Raw genomic sequence first — 20,711 nt, 5'->3', positions numbered from 1 at the left:
GAGAAAAAAAGACGAATTGAAGGGCTGAGTTTGCGCTTAAAGGCGTCGATTTTCGTGGTTTTCGGTTAGAAATAATTTTCGCATTTGCTTTGTTTTAAACTTTCAATTTCGTGAACGAAGGAGTTAGTTTCTGTAGAAACTGTGGTGCAGCATCAGTGGGAAGAGAAAAACGAAGTTCAACATTTAGCTTTGTCAAACTAGTTGACAAAAAGTATGCGAGTTGCACAGTATATTTAACTTAAATTCTGGTTATTTTGCTGCTCACTCAGGCTTCGCTAGCTCCGCACTACAAGAAAGGAGATGTGCCTAGAAGTTCTAGCGCTGGAACACTAATTGGGGACACTGTAAATTGAAATTAACAATGAACGCAAATCAAGTCAAATGTTGGTTCAGCTCTCCCGATCGAGGTGACTTATTTTGACGCATTGACGCATTTTGCCCAAGGTTTTAAGCAGATCAGTTGTTGCCGGTTTGTACTGGTCAATAGCTAGAGCAGCAACAGGACAAAAAAACACGGCTCGTTGTACATGTTTTTTAAAAGAATGATTTTTGTCAGTGGTAGGGCGTTTCCATGAGGTCCGGAGATCCCGGTTTCGAGCTTCGTTCTGATCACTAGTTAACTTTTCGGCTGCATTGTAAATAGAAAACTGATTTATTTTCCACCGGCCGGTTGAGATTCTTGAAGTTGTTCTTCCGTTGTGTTCGGTGAGCACCGGTGGCTCAGTCGGTTGATCGTGAGCATCGGGCTGTCATCGTTCGGGAGATCTCGGGCTCGAACCGCGGTCGGACAACACTCAGTATCTTAAAATAACCGAGGAGAAAGTACTGCCTTTGTAATTTTATCTGCAAAATACACTAACGCACTTTTATTTTTCACAATATTCCTTAATTACAATTTTTAAAAAAGTGTATTGCAAACTAAATGTAAGAATATATAATATAACAAAGTGACAATGCTAAAAATTAGTGTTTGAAAGCTAAAAAAAACCGCGTAGCTATCTAGATAGCCTCCATCTCATTGAGGTCGAACTCCAACCTCGTTCCAAGGGTCTATCTTATCTGCCTACATTGTCATCAATGGAGGCAGAGAAGAGAGACCCTGGGAACGAGGTTGGTCGAACTCAGTCTTTGCAAATGGTTAGACTTCTCGGATAAGGACTCTATACCGTGGGCCCCGTTTCGCTTCATAAGTTGCCAGTTTCCTGTGTGACGTTAAAGAACCCACACACTATTCGAGAAGAGTAGGGGATGAAATTCCCGGTTTTGTGGCCGTCCTGTCCTCTCCAGCAGAAGTGACCGGTGTAGCAGTGATGTCTCAGCTAACAAGGCTCGTGGTGTATGAGGCCACCTAAGCAGAAAGAGCCATAAGTAAAAAAGGGACTTTGCCGAGTGCTGGAACATGTCGATGTAGAGCACTAGTACCATCATCAAGGAAAACCTCTATACTTGGCCAAGGAGTTAACCCTTTCCCAAGTGGACTTATTTATAGAACGCCTCCCTTGGGAGATTCAGCACACCCATTGTTGCAAAAGCCAATCAAAACAGAGCTATATCAGCGTCAAGGGAAATATGATACCTTTTGCGGGAAAAAAAAAACCTGTTTCAAAAAATAAATTTAAAAGGGAAAGGGTTAACTCAAGGAATTAGTGGAGATATTAAAGAGGATCCCCTTGATGAGCTCATGGTAGCACCCGAAAACGCCCAAAGATCATTTAACATAGGAAGTGGCTTATCAACACGCAAGTTGACAAAGGGCAAACGCTCGAAATGCCAGCTTTCAAAATTCTTTACTTGGTCAATTTACCATATCAAATCAGTATGTAAACCCACTTCTGCAGTGGTTTACTTCCCAACGACGGAGTACCGTAGTTTCTTTAGAAACTAAACTTCCCCATTCATCCAACAAGTATCGAAGCTTTTCATGATACGGCTGTATTTGGAAGCAGCGGTAACTTTTGACGATTAGCAAAGGATGCTGGGGGATTTGCGAAATTCAGCATGGCGGCCGGACCTATAGCTGAACGAAATCAAGGTTTGTTGAAGTATTTACCTTTTTAAAGATCTTTCATTATCAGTGTTTCTGGTTTTAAGAGTACACAACGTTCGTACTCATTCTTTTCCCAAGTACTTGAACTTTGAAATTGTTGTAAGTGAAGTGCCATCTAGTAACAATGTCCCTGCCAACGCCACTTGATCGTCTGTAGATTTTAGCGTGCTTGTAGCGCAATTTTCGGTTTTCAGGTGATTTGTCTCTTTCGCTCTGAAAGGAAATCTGTAGACTGTGAAATCTAAACCCGATGAAAAGGAAAAAGTTAGACTCGAATGTTTAGTGAACTTGTCTTGACTCCAAAAATGAGGTGTGCGTCCATTTACTGGAAATTGCGCCAAAGTTTTTAAATTGGTCGGCAATCTGAAATATTTTTTTATACTGCATAGTAAAAGTGCATTGATAAAGTAATCCTTGGAGCAACTACAGAATACAGGGCCATTTTTTAAGAAGTATCACTACAGTGGCTCTGCGGCTTGCCAGTAAATGTCAGTGTTCAGGAAAGGAACAAGGTTCATTGAGTGAAATTCATTGTTTAAGAAGGAGTAAGAGATATCTTTGAGTGGCTCTGTGGCTTGGCATTCAGTGTTTAATTAAAGAACGAGTACTTAACACAATAACTTTGAATGACTGCCGAGTCGCCAATCCACTGAAAAAGTACAAAAAGTGGCCCTGAATTCTATAGTTTAGCTTTATCTCAAAACTTGAAACAACATGATTAAGAACCCCCAACTGGCTAAATGCAATTAGTTACATGTAGCAGCATAATTACATGTACAGAATACTGGGCTTACCATTTGCACATAATTGAGTAAAAAGGTTTCTTTTGTCATATGTTTTGCCCTTCTTTAGCCCCAAACACTAAGTGACTGAAGTCTTAAGCCGTGATTTCAAGAAGACAACTGTTTAGTTCATTTTAACTGGAATTTTCCTATTTAATGGTCAACCATTACTAGCTTTAAAATCTTGAGAGAGGGGGTTAAAGGAGAAAATGTCGTCAAACACTCACTAGTTTAAGAATGCAATGTTTGTATATGCAGCTGAGTTAATATACAGCATGGGAGTTTAGTGCTTTCAGACTTAAAAACTTGTGTTTTACACACGTCTGTAATAGGCTCCATTTACACGCTGAAATTCTTACATGTAGCTAGTGAGTAAATGACATTATTTTTCCCTAGATCCCACCCTCTGAGGTCCAATCAGTCAGTTTTGAACATGAGTAATGGCAGATTGTGAAACCCAAAACTTGCAATGAAAGTAAACAGCCTTAGGATGAAAATCAAGGCTCAAATTTTTGCCAGTCAGGTGTTAAGCAAACACTCTTTCAAAATATTTTTATCATAGTATTACTTTAAAGAAAGTGCTACTATGATCAAAAAATCATTTTTTATTTCCTTTTGATTTCAAAGCAATGATAACTAAACAGTAAGTGACCCAAGTTTTAAGCCTTGATATATAAAAGGGACCTGTTTATTTTAACTGGAAATTTCCTTATTTTAATGGTCTACCATTGGTACATTGTAACTTTAAAATCTTGAGAGAGCTGGATTGAGAAGAAAGTGATGTCAAAGACTCAATAGTTTAAGAATGCAATGCGTGTGTACGTGGCTGGATTGATATGCAGCACAGGAGTTTTGGACTTTCAGAGTTTTTAATTGCATATATACATGTAATAAGCTGCGTTTACGTGCTGAAATTTTAAGCTATTGAGTCAATGCCGTCACTTTTCTCCAGATCCAACCCTCTGAGGTCCAATGGGTCAGTTTGGAATGTGAGTAATGGCGGACCGTGAAATCCAGAACTTACATTCAAAGTAAACAGCCTTTGGATAAAAATCAGAGCTCAAGATTTTGGCAATCAAGTGTTAAGCAATCACACTTCCAAAATCTGAAGACAAAAGGAAGTGATTTTTTAATCACAGTAGCACTTGGAGTTTTATTGTTCGACTGTGTTCAACTTTTACCCAGGAAGTAATGCTGTATGTAATATGTAGATTTAGCCAAGCCTAAAAGCGGAGCTCCCGTTTCTAACCCCAGAAAGCAAATTTAGTGTATATGGAGATAATTATACTTCTGCACAAAGTAAAAAATTAATTGTCATTTGTGTATACAGTTTTCAGTGATCAAACACCTCTTAGCTGACAGCAATAATCAAACAAGCCTTGCAAACAATAACCAACAATTTTAATCAACCACGAAAACTGAAATTACATGCACAGTAATCTCTTTCACATCATTTTCCATTTGACTGATAATCTTTACACCCTCTCTCTTCAGTTTAGAACAACAGCAAAAATTACTAATTGAAAAGTCAAGCTATATGTAAAGTGCAGTAATTCACTTTGTCAGCAACAATTTCACAGTCAAAAAAAGCAGCTCATGACTGGACATCCATTTCACGTAAAAAGCCTATAATCGGAAAGTGTTAATTTAGTGTGGACAGTTGCCACAGTAATGAAGAATTCTTTTCCAAAATAAGCAACCATAGGCAGCCACAAACTGCACAACAAAACGATTGTTATAATACAGTCACTGTTGGAGATTTTGCCAGGTTCAAATCGCAGGTTTGAGCTTATCAAACCTCTTTTCTAAGTTTTGCAGTATCTGGCCAAAAAGTACCTAAACTGTCCCAAACATTGCTTACAAGTGCTTCATTGCAGAAAAAATGTACTGCAATCCAATATAAATTTATACAGCGTAGAGATCTTGGTTATAATAATAATTCATTATATCTGATGAAATGCATGTACAGGAAAACAAAGGAAAACACTACAGTGTTTTTCATTGAAATTTTCTCTTCTTCTCCTTCCTCGGCTTCTCTCGAGGCTTTCTCTGTTTAAATTTCTCAAATTTTGTCATCTCTTCTCTCGTGCTCTTTCCTGCTCTTTATCCTGTTGCACTTATGTGATTTCCTGACAGAAAAACGCGGGTTGCCAAGTGCAGAGCTGCCACATGATTTCCCGCCAAGGAAAATTGGCCAAACACTTGTGTCCCTAGAGGCTGTCCTGCCTCCCCACCTCCACCCCGACAGTCGGAAATCTTCGGGCCTACTGTATGCTGATGTCATAACCAAAATTTCTCGCATCGATAGATTTCCAAAAAAGTCTTACCCATGATGCTCTGCTGGCATGCTTTTTGTGCCTGTCAGCTCCGCTATAAATTTCATAGTAGTATGGTTGCCAGCAGTTCATGAAAGAAATTCCCAATTCACTAAAAACAGCCAGATCCACCACATTACGGTAAGGTTACCAACAAAACTGGTCTTCTTAAGATTGCAGGGTCTTAAACACATGAAAACTTCTTTCTTTCCTGTATTTAATTAACAAGAACTTGAAGGATGTTTTCTGAAAACTTATTAAAATTTCGTTTTCTCCTTACTCGTCCCAATACAGTTTTGCAACCACTAACACTCTACACTGTACATGTACTGTAGGTTATTTAACAATTATTCTGTGTGCGCGCATTGGATATGAGATGGTAAATAGCCAATGAGGCACGTAGTGCCGAATTGGCTATAACCAGTCTCATATCCAACAAGTGCGAATGGAATAATTGTTTAAATTAAATTCCTTGAACTTCAAAAGTTTGGAAGTACGAAATATAAGCGAAAATAGTGAGAAAATCTAAGCGAAATTGAAAAAGCTTGATGAAGATGTGACGTTGTGTTATACCTGGTCGTCTCACAGACGCAGGCTCATCACAAAAACATTTCTTACCTTTTCTCGTACTTCTACGTTGGACTTGATCCAAACTTTCCACATAGCCCATGAGGCAAAGCTGTGGCCCTTGAGGCAAAGAGTCTAATTGCTTTAGTATCACCCAACTAGTCGGACAAAAAGGCAATAACAAAGTTAGCAAATTCAGGTTGAAGAAATATTTATTTGGGAATAAAACGAAAGAAAGCGTCACGCTTTTCGCTACTCGAGGACTATTACTAATAGTCCTCTAGTAGGGTAGCCAATGAAAATGAAGGATTTGCATTGATCCACTAGTTAGGTGATACGAAATTATATTATATACATGTACTGTAGTGGAGCTTACAGAGGTACATCGTTTCTGCCAATTGTATGGTTATTTTCAGGTAACAGTACCCCTTATTAATAATAACAATTATGTACTCAAAGAATGTCTTGTTTCTCGTTGGTCAATGAAGAATTGCATAAATAAGTTGTTGAGTACAAAAGAGGTTATAGAGTTTTAAAAACATGGAAGTTGCTATGGAAAAAGTGATCATGGATGGAGTAATTTTGTGGAGTATAATAATAAAGAAAAAATGGCATGAGCTTGCTCATGCATTTCATGATTTATGGTCACTTAGGATGTTTTGAACGTTCTCAAATTGCACTTGCCTGCGGCTCATGCAATTTTGAGAACTTTCAAAACATCACTCGTGTCCATAAATCACGAAATGCACTCATGTTCATACAATTTGCTTTACATTTACGTGTACTGTATTAAGAACTGATTTATTGTATAAGGGTAAATATATAGTTTATTAAACCTATTGTGTAAATTCCTATCCAGTGGATAAGTGCCATCAAATCTGACTGATTGTGATTTACCCAATGGACACTGTGCCATCCACCCTTTGACTACAACTGGTGTCATTTCTACAATGTACATTGTACACTGTAGTCATGAAAATTTGTATTAAAAGTTTTTGTTAATGGTAAGTGGAAAAAAACTTTTTTAAGCTCAATGTAGTTTGAGTTAATACATGTACTTTTCAAATTACTGGTAGTTAATTGTTGTGATAACCTGTGGAATGAGCTGGTGGCATAGAACAGGATGTGTGCAGCAAATGAATGTTTTCTTTTTCTTCTTTTTGTTCAGATGCTACAATATATGTTGGAGGATTAGATGAAAAAGTAAATGAAACTCTTCTGTGGGAACTTTTCCTTCAAGGAGGGCCTGTTGGTTAGTGTGTCACTTATTGTAAACATTTTAATGTTGCATGTACATGTACATGCATAATTATTCCAAAACTGATTCATTGTTTGCTACACTTAAATCGATTTTGTTTCGAACCATGTGCTAAATAATTTTTATCACATTACTGTATGAGGCAAAATTACTGAATGCTGTTTGTCTGAGATGCAGGGCATTTTTCCTTAATCACTTTTTATTATCAAGAGGGCACAATAACTTGATCCTGATTGCTTAACAGTTGCTTAGCCAAAGCAAACCAGGGTACTAGAGAATCTTCCAGATCCTGACTGTTAAAACTGCATTTTGTCCATGTAGTCGAAGCACCCCTTCTGTTGACAGCAATGATTTATTGACTAAATTGAACTTTAACAGGATGAAGGTGTGTTTGCTGAAATTTTAAGATTAGAAAAATAAAGGAAAACTGGTTTTAAAAAAATCACTTGTAACTTGCAACTATTTCTATACTTTGGGCAATAATGGTGTTTCTGGATTCTATTGTGATGTTGTATGGAATTCTTTTTATCTCAGTGAATGTCCACATGCCTAAAGATCGCATTACCCAACTGCATCAAGGCTATGGATTTGTTGAGTTTCTTGGTGAAGAGGATGCTGATTATGCAATCAAAGTTATGAACATGATAAAAGTATATGGCAAACCAATCAGAGTGAATAAGGTACAGTTTGCACTAGACGTGTGTTCTTAGTAGTAAACAGCTAGAGGTTTCAGGTTTTTACACAAAAACTGGAGCAACATGTACACTATACATGATACAAACTGTCATTTAAAGGGTAAAAGTTAAATTGCCTTCTTTCTTTGTATGAGACATGCAATAATCATTCAGAGAAATAAGGTGCAATAGTTAGTTGCTCAAAAGGTAGCACCCCAGACTACATAATACATAATAACCAAAAGTCACCAATAGCAACTACAATGTACATGTTACATTGTTACAACTGCAATGTACATGTTGAAGTTACAAATGGCTAGTGAAGTGCTGCAAGTACCGGAGATACTGAGAAAAGAGACAAGTAATGGTTTTGGGTACGATGACAACCATCGGGGCCAGGGAAACTCTTTTGCAGCCAAGGCCAACTCCATTGGTGATAAAAGCAGTCTTGGTCACTACATGTAGGTGGAAGTACTCAATTTGCCCATTTCATGACTTTAAAAACAACATGTATTTTCATTAAGAGTTTATTATGAATGAAAGAACAATGATTGACAACAACAAATGTAACCTTTGCCAAGATTACTGTATTTTGGTAACATAGCATTGTGGATACAAACATCAGTTTTAATATGCTGATCTTTTTCGGCAAAAATCTGTGAAAGTGTATATCCTCATGTAGTTCGTAGTCGTTTCTATTTTAGTGCTTGCAAGCTACATGTATTCTTTAGAACAATAAGCAAAACAGTAAGCAAGCTAATGAGGCAGACGCGTACATGTATATCGGTATATGCATATACGCGTATATTAACACGCGAATGTACGTATATTTACATGTTTACGCGTATCGTGCGCATATTTTGGCTAATGTATTTCTGAGCAGTACTGTACAGTACATGTGGAGGAAGTCCAGTATTTGATTGGCAAACAATGCTGAAAAACTTGCAAATGCACATGGCCTTCCCCGTTAAAGGCATTGAATTGTGGGTAACAATAGTGAATGTTTCCAGTTGGCATGGTTGGTTTCCCAATGCGATGTCTTACCTTGCCCATGTAATGTAAGAGGGTTGTTCTTCATTTGGTCAGACTGACAGCGCACACATCCAAAATTAATTATGACATGACTGCCGGCCATTTGTTGTACATGTGCACAATCATATCAGCATCAAGCTGGTGAATGAATGAAGGAATGAATGAAATGTGTCTTTGGTTGGACGAGGAAGCTTTCAGTGCAAACATACAATGTACGTGTGTGTGAGTCATACCAAGTACTTGCTTTAGACAACTATTTTTCTTTTCCAGGCGTCTGCTCATAACAAGAACCTGGATGTTGGTGCAAACATTTTCATTGGAAATCTTGATCCAGAAATTGATGAAAAATTGCTTTATGACACATTTAGTGCTTTTGGTGTCATCCTTCAAACTCCAAAGGTAAATACAATGATGTACATGTACAGTAAATAAGATAGAGTGTACAGTGTGCATATATACATCTATAAACTGCTAGTATGTTACATGTGTGTAAAGGTGGTGGAAAGAGTGTGGGTGTATGTCTCTCTCCCTCAGGCCGTTCGTGGACTTTCCATGGTTGAGCTAGACTGTAGTACCTGTAAGACCTGGACTGTATGTCTTCATATGGTATCTGCTTTGGAACTTACGGCTGTAAGTTTCAGAGAAATTAATGAGGGGTAAAGCTTTTTTAGCAAGCCCAAGCCTATCAGTGCCTTGGGTGTTTGGCCAAATGACTGCAAGGTTTGCTACATGTGCAGGTTATCACACAGACTTAACTGTATGCAGCATATAAAATACTGTATTTTACCTGTCATTTTCGCTTTAACATTAATTTTTTGCCATTATTTTATGTGCTGCATACAGTTAAGTCTGTGTGATAACCTGCGCATGTAGCAAACCTTGCAGTCATTTGGACAAACACCCAAGGCACTGACAGGCTTGGGCCTGCTAAAAATGCTTTACTCCTCATTAATTTTTTGAAACCTACAGCCATACATGTATGCTTGTTCTGTAGTTACTAGTTTGTGGAGAGCCTTTGGTTGCACCTTATTGGTATCACCCCTGATTCCTGAACCAGCCTCCATTGACCACAAATCATCTGGCATTAGACAGTGTAAACTGTACAAGTGTCCCTCTTTAGATTGAAAGGGTTTAACACTATATTTTTCAAACAACTGAGCTGTGGTCTTGATGTATATGTGCACGTTTATATGTATGTGTAAGAGTATGTGGCGTTGAGTGCAATGATTGTGTACTCCTGCCCCCCCCCCCCCAAAAAAAAAAAATACAAAGTAGTTACAATTGTCATTTTTGTAATGCGTGTGGTTGCAGATAATGCGGGATCCTGAGACAGGCAATTCTAAAGGCTTTGCATTCATCAATTTTGCAAGTTTTGACGCGTCTGATGCAGCCATGGAAGCTATGAATGGACAATACCTCTGCAACCGACCAATCACAATTTCTTATGCATTTAAGAAAGAATCCAAAGGGGAAAGGCATGGATCAGCAGCAGGTGCAGTTCAGTTCATGATGATTACAAATTACTTTTCAGCACAATACATACAGTGGAAATGTCCGTTATAGCAAAGACCCCGTTACAACAGAATTTAATAATTTTTATCTTGTTAATAGAGCGAGTTTCAATCGAGTGTCGTAAATCGTAAAACCAAAACCAAAGTAATCACTTTGCCCAATCAAAAAGGACGGAGGCAATCCAGTAAAACCAATCAAAACTCTAAGTAATTACACGTAGCCGACACAAAGCGCGGGAAAATGTGCACGCGCGAGCCACGATTGGTTATGGTTTCACTTCTGATTGGTTGAAAAAGTGGCGTGAGAACTTTGAACCAATCATTGAGTGACGTAATGCAAAACCAAAGCAATTCGTTCGCTAATTACTTTCTACACTCAATTGAAAACCACTCTTGCAAAAATATTTGTCATAGCAGGGTAATTTAATGAAAAAACAATTACCAAAAATTCACTGCTGTACGTAGAAAACATTATTCATTTGGTACTGTAAACTGTAAGTGTAATGCGCTGGCAACCAGAACATCAAATTCAAAAACACTTTCAATTGACTTTCTCAAACTTATTAATAATGCATACGTTAATAAGCCATTATGGCACGAATGGAGTCGGCTTGCGTGTTAAGAGAAACACCTTGAAGCACAGCATGGCAACAACAGAACAAAGACTAACCACCTTTTCAAAGTTGTGACGAAATGTAACAGCAAGTTTGATTGCTTTGTCTACGAGATGTTGTACATACTGTAAAGGACATCAAGCCTTCTCGTAACACGCAAGCCGACTCCATTCGTACCAAACTGTTTTACGTGACATTTCCGTACATTTTCTCTTTTTCCTTTTTTCCTTATTGTTTCTTACCTTGGGAATTATACCCATAGGACCTGCAAATATTTTATGTATTGTTTCATGTTTTATATATTCGTATTACACCTTACATGTATACTTTTTTCACTTTTTAACGTGATAATGGCGTTAACGTAGCGCCGAAAAGTCGTTCGCTTTTTTAAATGTGTTTGAAGAATCTTTTAGCGTTTAACTTCTTAATCACTATATTTAAGTATTTATGTAATTCCGTGATTGTATGACTACTGGTCTAGATACTGTATATGTCAACAGGCAGTAAGCATGTCATGCATGTTACTGTACTTACAGTGCATATGAGTATTGTTTCTGGATCTGGATATTTTCGCTGGATTGTCATGTGCTTAAACTCATGCACGTGTACAGTGTATTTCATGGTTACCACTTTTCTCTGCATTTGGGCAAATATACAATACTTAAACTTAGGCAATAGCCCTTATTCACGATAGCGGCCAAGTTGGTTTTCAAATTGCCATGCAAATTAGCCATGTGTTATGCTGGGGGGCAAACATTGGAATAAAGGCAAATTGCGGAAAATCGGCACGTCGAAATATTGAATTAACATTGCTAAAAGTACATTTTAGAATTTAGAATTAAGTACCTTTTATAACAATTTTATATCTTTTGATTGCTTCCGACATTTTGACTTTCTACTTCGTTATCTGCTATATTTTTCAGTAAAAAAGTCGAAGTAACTTGTGCAAGCATTCTGTTTTACTACGTAGGTGATAAACATTCAATGAACATGAAACAAATCATCTGTGTGGCTAAGATGTTCGTTATATCCTCTCAAACTTGTTTTATTTGCCCCCTCAGAAGTGTGTAGCTAATTTGCATGATAATAGCAAATTTAACATGGCGGCTAGAGCGGTTTTCAATTGAGTGTCGAAAGTAATAAGATAATTACTTTGGTTTATGATTACTTCACTCATTGATTGGTGCAAAGTTCTCGCGCCATTTTTCAACCAATCAGAAGTGAAACTAAAACCAATCGTGGCTCACGCGTGCACATTTTCCCGCGCTTTGTGTCGGCTACGTGTAATTACTTCGAGTTTTGATTGGTTTGCCGGATTGTCTCAGTCCTTTTTGATTGGCCAAAGTAATTACTTTGGTTTTGGTTTTACGACACTCAATTGAAACTCGCTCTATCGTGAATAGTTTTTAGTTCTTGGGCTGTGTGCATTTGTTTATGATTTCTGTATGGTTCATTTTTTAGTAATAATAGTTTGATCAGTTACCATAGCAAACTAAGGTTCGTTTCAAAATGTTGCACTTGGATTTGCTTTTGAAGAGAGTTGAGATGATCTGGCTCGGTACACGTTCATTGAATTGTTACCTTGTAATCCACAGAGCGTCTCCTGGCAGCGCAGAATCCTCTTGCCCAAGCAGACAGACCACATCAACTCTTTGCAGATGCACCTCCAACTCCTGCAGCCGCCGTACCACCACCAGCTCCAGCCATGGTACCACCTCCAGTCATGACAATACCTGTACCACACCCTGCTCCTGGTGTACCTGCAATGCCGCCCCCACCTGGTGGCCCTCCATTCCCTCCTGTTCCACCTGGCATGCCTCCTCCAGGTAAAAGAAAACTGTTGCGCATATATTCCTAATATCTTTTGATCTGGTTACTTGTGGTGCATGGGATTGGACCAATCTGTGCATTTCCTTTGGTAATGAATCATAGGAAAAGTCAAATTACAATAAAGTTTCAAGAAGCAGGGAAAACGCATCACTATGTCACGTGTTTCCCCAACACTTCTTTCATGCTACTTCCCCTTCCAGCGTGCGTTAGAACAGAACAGATCACAGGCGACACCTCTTTATTATTTTGTTAATTACCTCGTAAAAATGTTTAAAGAACATAAGTGACAAATGAACCATCCACTTGAGTTTGCCCGCTATTTGTGATAATGTTTTTGCAAGCATTGTCTTCTTTGTGCCGTACCGGTGTTAAGACAGACAAAAGCATCACTTTAATTTGACATTCTCCTGGTCATCAGTTTTTATAACCGGACTGCAAATGTACAGAAGTGCATTGGCAGTGCTAATTTTGATAAACATCACAAGGGTGTCCCCTTGCTCTTTCTGCAACTTCAACGTGATGTCGAGAATTCAGTTCGTTGGGAGCTTTAGCAACGACAACAGAATCGGCAACGAGAACGTCATGTCAAAACATAAATTCATGTTATAATCACTTCGCGACTATTCCAAGCTGGGAGCCTCTCAAGTATGAAACCGATATAAGTCACGCTTAATTTAGGGGAGAAAATGGAATATCCTTAAGAGCCGACGTTCTCCCGAAAACCTCGGTTTTTTTTCATTTGACGTTGTTAGGGAGCTTTAGCAACGACGACGGGAACGGCAACGAGAACGTTATCTGAAATCGTAAATTCACGTTATTGCAATCACTTCGAGACTATTTCAAGCTTTATAATATGACAAAGGTGTAGCAGTCCCTCAGCAATGAAACCGCTACGAGCGGCGCTTAATTTAGGGGAAAAAATGAAATTTTTCTCCCATGTACTGACGTTCTCCTAAAACCTCAAATTTGGCTATTTCACGCTTTTGTTTCACAGACGACGGCAAAGAAATGGACAAAAATGAAAAATGAACGTGCAGAGTGTGCAAAGCTATTGTATTTGACCACTAAATATGCAAATTTGTGACGTACTCGTTGCCGTCGCCGTTGTCGTTGCTTTAAGCTCTCTGCTATCACGAAGTGTCCCCTAAACTTTGCTGCTCAAGAAAAGTTAACTAAGCAGTCGCAATAGGCTAGTTTCGAATTTTGCAGCAACAAAATAACAGAGTCGAGGTTCAGGGGAATAATTTGCATTTTCCTTTGTTCTGAACAATACAAAATGCTAATTATTCCCCGAACCTCGACTCTGTTCTTTTGTTTCTGCACAATTTGAAACTAGCCTATTACCCCAATCTAAAATGATGCCACCATTTAAGGTAACTCTTACCTTAACTGGAAATACAAGTGTAGCCTGTAGGTATACTGTAGCAAATACGTAGACTTGATCAAGACACTTTATGTTTGAATCTCAAAATTGGGCTTGCATCTAATTGTATGTATTTGTGGACATAAGTAGCGAATTAGGCCTTCAATGTTGTTTGGGTGTTAAATGGCAGTGAAAGGATTCTCACCCAAGATATTAAGATGAGAAGTGCATTAAAGATATGACACTGTAATGTATGCATTGTCAAATGAGAACTCGGAAAAATCCGAACCCCAGATGGAATTTGAACCCACGACCCTCCGTGATCTTGAACCTATGCTCTAACCACTCAGCTACTGGAGACTCTGTGAATTGGAATATGTGACTGCGTGATGCAGTCGTAGTCAATACCCACATTTCACCCTCCCCACAAAGTTTCCAGTAGCTCAGTGGTTAGAGCATCGGTACTACATCTCGGAGGTTCGGAGGTTCGTGGGTTCAAATCCCATCTGGGGCTTGGATGTCCCAAAGGATTTTGAAAAAAATTAATATTTGTTTTGCAATGAAAATAACAATTGTTTCCTATTGAATTCACTACTACACCTTCCTTTTTCCTCGGTTGACTTGTAGGTATGCCTCCACCAGGAATGATGCCACCACCAGGTTTCCCTGGAATCCCTGGAATGCCTCCGCCACCAGGACAACACCCCGATCAGCAACCTCCCCCACCACCCCCCCCCGGTGGTCAAATGCCCCCACCACCTCCGCCTCCCCCCATGGGAGGACAGTTTCCACCTGTACCACCCCACATGCCCCCACCGCAGGTAAGAAATAATAATTATTGTTCAATTTCTAATGGGATACAAATCTTAAAGAAGTTTTATTAATTCAGAATGTAACATTTTGTTGCTGGCAATTTTTTCTGGTGAATTTGAAACCAGAATATTTACGGGATATAATAGTTATTCTTAACCCGTATGAAAGGACCTTGTTTTATGGAGTTTTTCGCTGAACTTTTGTCATTGATATAGACCGATAGCATAAATGGCAGCCAAAAACGTATTATTTTGTTTCTTTGCTAATTAGACTCGCTAGCCTCGTTTGCATGGACAAAACACAATAGAAATGTCGTTCGAGAGCGAGGCTAGTGAGTCTAATTAGCACATAAACAAAAGAGTACATTTTTGGCCGCCATTTATGCAATCGGTCTATACTGCTGCTGAGTTTTTTTATGTGAAGTAAACGCAAATTCCTTTAGGTGACAGTGCGAAGGCACTCTCATTAAAGGATGCTGAAATATCATCTCTGGGTTTTCATGTGACCTTCAATGGAAAGGGCTGGTTTTTTTTCACATGGAGGTTGGCAGATTCTGAAACAACTTGAAATGTTCTAGAAGGTGATAGTTTAGTGTCAAGCTTTCCTTCTTTTAATTGGGGGCCAATTTTATTTTTCTATACATGATTTCAATTTGTCCACGCAACAAAAAATCAATCCCCACATGTATATATTTCAGAGCCTCTTCAATCTGTAGTTTTCTCTGAAAGAGCTCATAAGGCACTCAGAGCAAAATACATAAGAATCTGTCAGATTGTTTGGGGCGTTAATTGCAGTTAGAATTTAACGTGACAGAAAAGTTTTACCAAAAGTATTTTAAAAAGAGACTTTTTTATTTAAATAGCAACTTTTTTGGCTGGAATAAAATTTTTGTACTCATTGTTCAATGAAAAAAGCGGAAAAAACGTTTGTGGGTTCTCATAAAACTAATGCTGTCATTAATGATAATGATACGATATTAAGTTTTTTTGCCGTTTCATTTGGCAGCCTCCTCCTGGCCAAGGTCCTCCCCCAGACCATCCCAGTGGGGGCATTCCACCCCGACCTCTAATGCCATTCCATCCTCCTCCCCCTGGTACCGGTGGCAGGCCGCCGATGCCGCCGCACGACATGGGACCACCACCCAGAGGAATGCCAAATATGCCAGGACCACCACCCTTGATGCAGACACCCATCAGAATGATGCCTCCTGGTGGTAAGTGACCATGGTTACTGTGTTATGTTTTGTACTCTTCTGGGCAAGTAACATTCGTGTTAATAGACCTTATTCACGATAGCCGCCATGTTGGATTTGCTATTATCATGCAAATTAGCTACACACTTCTGAGGGGGCAAACAACACAAGTTCGAGAGGTTATAACGAACATCTTAGCCACACAGATGATTTGTTTCATGTTCATTGAATGTTTATCACCTAAGTAGTAAAAAAGAATGCTTGCACAAGTTACTTCGATTTTTTTTTACTGAAAAATTAGCAGATAACGAAGTAGAAAGTCAAAATGTCGCAGGCAATCAAAAGATATAAAATTATTATAAAAGGTACTTAATTCCAGATTCTAAAATGTACTTTTAGCAATGTTAATTCAATATTTCGACGCGCCGATTTTCCGCAACTTGCCTTTATTCCAAAGTTTGCCGCCCAGCATAACACATGTCTAATTTGCATGACAATTTGAAAACCAACATGGCCGCTATCGTTAATAAGGGCTATTTACATAACTGCCCAGGGTTCCCAATAGAAGGCGGCACCAGGCGATTGATCTCCGCGTACTTTGGGATATAAAGCCGTTTACTTTACGTCCTGCTTGCTTTTCTCTTGTCATATCTTGTACGATGTGATAAAAAAACCGCAACGTGACAACCATCTTGTTTCAATTACGTCAACATCCGGGTATGCGACGGTCACTTGAGCCCAGCCCTTCACGGTGAAATAGTTCAATTCCAAAAATTAAAATGAAAATTAAATTAAAGAAACGTAAGAAACGTATTGTAAATATTTTTCAATTTGACGCCCAAAAGGCTGGAAATTGCATTTCTGAGATTCAATATTTCAAAACCTTCAGGGGGAGCATGCCTCCGGACCTCCCTAGTTTCGACTTTTCACGGCTCCTCGATTTGTCACAGCCGCCTACTTAAGGTTCAGCAGACGCCTTCAAATCCTGTTGAGAACCCTGGACTGCCACGTTTTTGTGATTTTCGGGAGACTCCTAAAAGAAGTAAAAAATCTATCCCATTTGAAACGAAATATCACTTTTCAGCCAAATCCTCTTTTTTTTTAATGTAAACTATTCTATATCGCTGTCCTTAATCGCTCTCAGTCCCCCAGTTGTTTGCGAGTAAGCAGTCTCGTCTAAATATCAAAAAGAAGTATCAAGTAGTCTTCACTGTATTGCCTTTGAAAGATAAATTACCGCACTTATCGCAGCGTGAGTGATATTTTCTGAAACAACTTTTGGTGTACGTTAGATGAAAAATAAAATGTCTTTCAACAGAATAGCGTGCAAATTGAGAATTCCATGATGTTTTGTGCCTCTCGGAAGTCGCACAAAAGTTTGTTTTAGTATCTCTAACCTTCTATTAAAGATTAATATTTTCCTACAGTAGCTGTTATTTAATGCGAAACCTTTCTACTGAAATGTTATTTATATAAAAACGTCATGGTTTCTTCCTAGGTCCCATGCCACCTGGTGGGCCGCCAAGGTTTGCCCCTCCGCCCCCACCCCGCTAAGAACGGAAGCGGATTGAGGGACATGAAATAGACGCGCACGTCAGTTACTTGACAACTATAACGGATGGAAGCGGATTTGATGGGCATTTTAATGTTTAATGCGTCTTGAAATCATATTGACAAATACACGGAAGGCCAGATCATACAGTATTTCAAGGAAAATATATACCCTTGTCGAAAATGCAATGAAGGCTGCATTCTCTTCAGAGAAAAGAAGATAGAGGTCTCTCCGGTCTCCTAGTAAATAAATCGTTCTGTACATTTTTATTGCTTCGAACTGTTTTCATGCATGTACATTGTGCGTTAGTCTTAAATTAAGCTATATTTTAAGTACATGTATTATTCAATCAAGATTCTTTTCGTTAAGGGAACTTTAGTAGAAACGTTCTGAGCCAGGGATTGCAACCGGAAGTGGTTTCGGCGAAGTTTTCAAACAAACTTTCTCTACACTGAAAGACCCTTAGCCGAACACAAACGATGGTTTCAAGGCATGCGAAAAGACAAGAAACCCCACACTCCCGGGTGTCGTCTGTCACTCAAAAATGTCTGTGCTGTAGATTGACTTCACCGTCTTTTTTGCGTATTTTTCTAGTGCTAATACGTACGTTTTTGCATTTTTGTGTTTAAATGCGAACTTGAAGTAAATGCTACTGAAGAACCTCAAAAGACCAGTTAGAAGACAGTTTATTTGCCCTGTAACAGTGTATTTGGTGCTTGTTATTTTTTTTCATTGTAAAAAGATGGTTTTCGATCCTTTTAGCCGCGCCATGTAGACACGATTCTGACAACAGGTACTAACTACCACATCGGTGCTCTTGCCCTTCTTTCATCGAACAATGTGCAGGTTCTTTAACTAAAGTGCTACTGTGATAAAAAAATCACTTCCTTTTTTTCTTCAGATTTTGAAGGTGTGATTGCTTTTCACTTGACTGGCAAAATTTTGAGCTTTGATTTTTATTTAAAGGTTGTTTACTTCAAGCATAAGTTTTGGACTTCAAGATCCGCCATTACTCACGTCCCAAACTGATCGATTGGACATCAGAGGGGGATCTAGGGAAAAGTGACGTCATTGACTCACTAGCTTAAAATTTCAGCGTGTAAACGCAGCTTATTATATATGCAAAACACGAGTTTGAAAGTCTGAAAGCCCGAAACTCTCGTGCTGCATATTTAATTGAGCCGCGTACACACGCATTGCATTCTTAAACCATTGAGTCTTTGATGTCATTTTCTCCTCGATCCAGCTCTCTCAAATGCTCTCTCAAGACTCCAAAGTTAGTAATGGCTCTCCGTGAAATAGGAAAATTCCAGTTAAAATAAACAGGTGACTTTTTTAAATCAAGGCTTAAAACTTGGGTCACTTACTGTTTAGTTGACATAGTTTTGAAATCCAAAGAAAAAGAAAATCGATCTTTTGGTCATAGTAGCACTTTAACGGCCCAGATTTTATGAATAATTGTTTTGAAACGGATCCCTGCCGTAGTGCATTTTATTTTCGGTTTACGATGAATAGGCCACTTCCAAAAATACCATAATACTCATTGTTTGCCTTCCAGAATTTTGCTTATTAAGCATTGTTTTTATTTTCTCTTGGGACTTAAAATGGTCCCACGAGAAACTGGAAACAATGCTGATGCCAAATTTTGGAGGGCAAACATGGAAAGACCCAAGAGAAAATAAAAACAATGGCAAACTTTTAGAGCAAGCAAAGATTACTATGATATTTTTGAAAATGGCCAAATCACTTGGCGGTCCGGAGTCTAATCCCGACTCGGCGTCACATGACGACTACTATTCGTTTTATGGTTAAGGACGGTGCCTACATTTGTTATTGCGCATACGTTTTGCGCATCTCGAGATACTCGGATTTCCTATCGGCGGTGCTTATTAATACAGGGATATTTTTGCGCGGAGAAAGCAGAACTTAGCAAGTGGTCTTGGTATCCAAAAAGAAAATTAATGGTAACAACGCATTTTTCAGAGATGATTAAGCTTCAATTTGGAAAAGAACGCCATACATTGCTTTGTATTTTAAAGCTCTTTAAAAATATTGTTGATTAATTATCTTCGAAAAATGCGTGGTTAGCCCCAATTTTCCTTTTGGATTTCAATAACACTTGTTAAGATCTGCTTTTCCCGCACATTCAGTAAACCGCGCAAAGATACCTTTGATTTAGGAGGCACCGTCCTTAAGGATTTAGATACTACACATGACAAAGTCTCGTGGTGGTTTACAATTCTTCCTCTTTGATGAGATCAGATGTCAGCGACATTCCGAGTTAGCACCTTTATGATCTGCTTTCCTGTTCTCAGCGACGGAGAAACATAGTTTCCTGATAAGGAAATACCGGTAGCCTCAATTCTCCCCCTGCTCGCGATGTAAGTTTGAGAACTAAGATACTATTTTTGCTTTTACAAATGGTCTAAGCATTCCAGGATGTCGTTACTATAGTGTGCGGGATTTTAACTATCTTTGTAATTTCCGTCTTAGGTACAGTGTTCATCTAACGTGTTTGGCAGTTTCCAGTTTCGGGATAACTCGGTGCCTTCAGTTGTTTCAAATACCGTATTGACTCACTAGAGCTCTAGATAATTAAACAAAAAAAATCACTGTTAATTAAGACACTCTGTAACATCGGTGCCCCTCTTCGTATTCTTTGCATTCTATTTTATTTTATTCTATTCCTATCTCATTAATATTCATTAGGCTTCGGGCGTGCGATGTAAGTCTGCGTTAATTATTCCAGGTTGTTAGTTTGACCAACTTTGGTTGAAGTCGTTTCCGTGATGACCACGCGTCTGTCCTCCCCGAACACCAAGCTATGGTCCAGGAAACCGTACAGCCTCTTCAACTGGTTCTGCTGAGCAAGCTCCTCCATCAACGTCAACGGTTTTGCAGGCTGTTCAGAATTTTGGGGCGACAGGGAGTGGCGAGGCTGCGTCCCAAGATAATGCCACTGTGTCGAGTGTGTTGAACTCGATGGAAAGCGGAAGCGCTCAAGGAGGAATCGGGTGAGTGGACAAGGAAGATGGATGCGTCAGCACTTGAGGCGGCTTTATTCCTTATCCGCATGGTGATTTCGCGTCCAGCGGTTTTGTTTGATCTATACGATGCGATTGCGGCGCAGCCTATTTCCCTTTCGTAAACGGTCGTTGCCA

The 20,711-nt window shown here is 39.0% G+C and overlaps 2 protein-coding genes across 2 annotated transcripts in view; one reads left to right on the top strand and one right to left on the bottom strand.

Moving 5' to 3' along the window:
- Positions 1-20,711, bottom strand: part of LOC138052247 (serine/threonine-protein kinase/endoribonuclease IRE2-like) — a 413,063-nt gene that overhangs the window by 342,005 nt on the left and 50,347 nt on the right. The window lies entirely within an intron of this gene.
- Positions 1,983-18,358, top strand: LOC138052257 (splicing factor 3B subunit 4-like). The gene is made up of 9 exons (XM_068898654.1): positions 1,983-2,032; positions 6,880-6,963; positions 7,504-7,649; positions 8,946-9,074; positions 9,987-10,167; positions 12,396-12,626; positions 14,621-14,814; positions 15,812-16,019; positions 17,497-18,358. Exons 1-9 carry the CDS (start codon positions 1,999-2,001, stop codon positions 17,550-17,552), a joined length of 1,263 nt encoding a protein of 420 aa, XP_068754755.1. The 5' UTR covers positions 1,983-1,998; the 3' UTR covers positions 17,553-18,358.

Source organism: Montipora capricornis, chromosome 6 (genome assembly GCF_036669925.1).
Source record: "Montipora capricornis isolate CH-2021 chromosome 6, ASM3666992v2, whole genome shotgun sequence".
In the NCBI taxonomy this organism is placed as follows: Eukaryota; Metazoa; Cnidaria; class Anthozoa; order Scleractinia; family Acroporidae; genus Montipora; species Montipora capricornis.
The sequence above is the reverse complement of the archived record's forward strand: the minus strand, read 5'-3'. Positions and strand labels throughout refer to the sequence as shown.

What these genes read in the sequence shown, in the direction of transcription:
- LOC138052257 (XM_068898654.1), top strand. Translation starts at nt 1,999, where the DNA reads ATGGCGGCCGGACCTATAGCTGAACGAAATCAAG. An exon ending in CCTTCAAGGAGGGCCTGTTG is followed by an intron (nt 6,964 to 7,503) that starts GTTAGTGTGTCA and finishes TTTTTATCTCAG; the next exon opens with TGAATGTCCACATGCCTAAA. An exon ending in AACCAATCAGAGTGAATAAG is followed by an intron (nt 7,650 to 8,945) that starts GTACAGTTTGCA and finishes TTTCTTTTCCAG; the next exon opens with GCGTCTGCTCATAACAAGAA.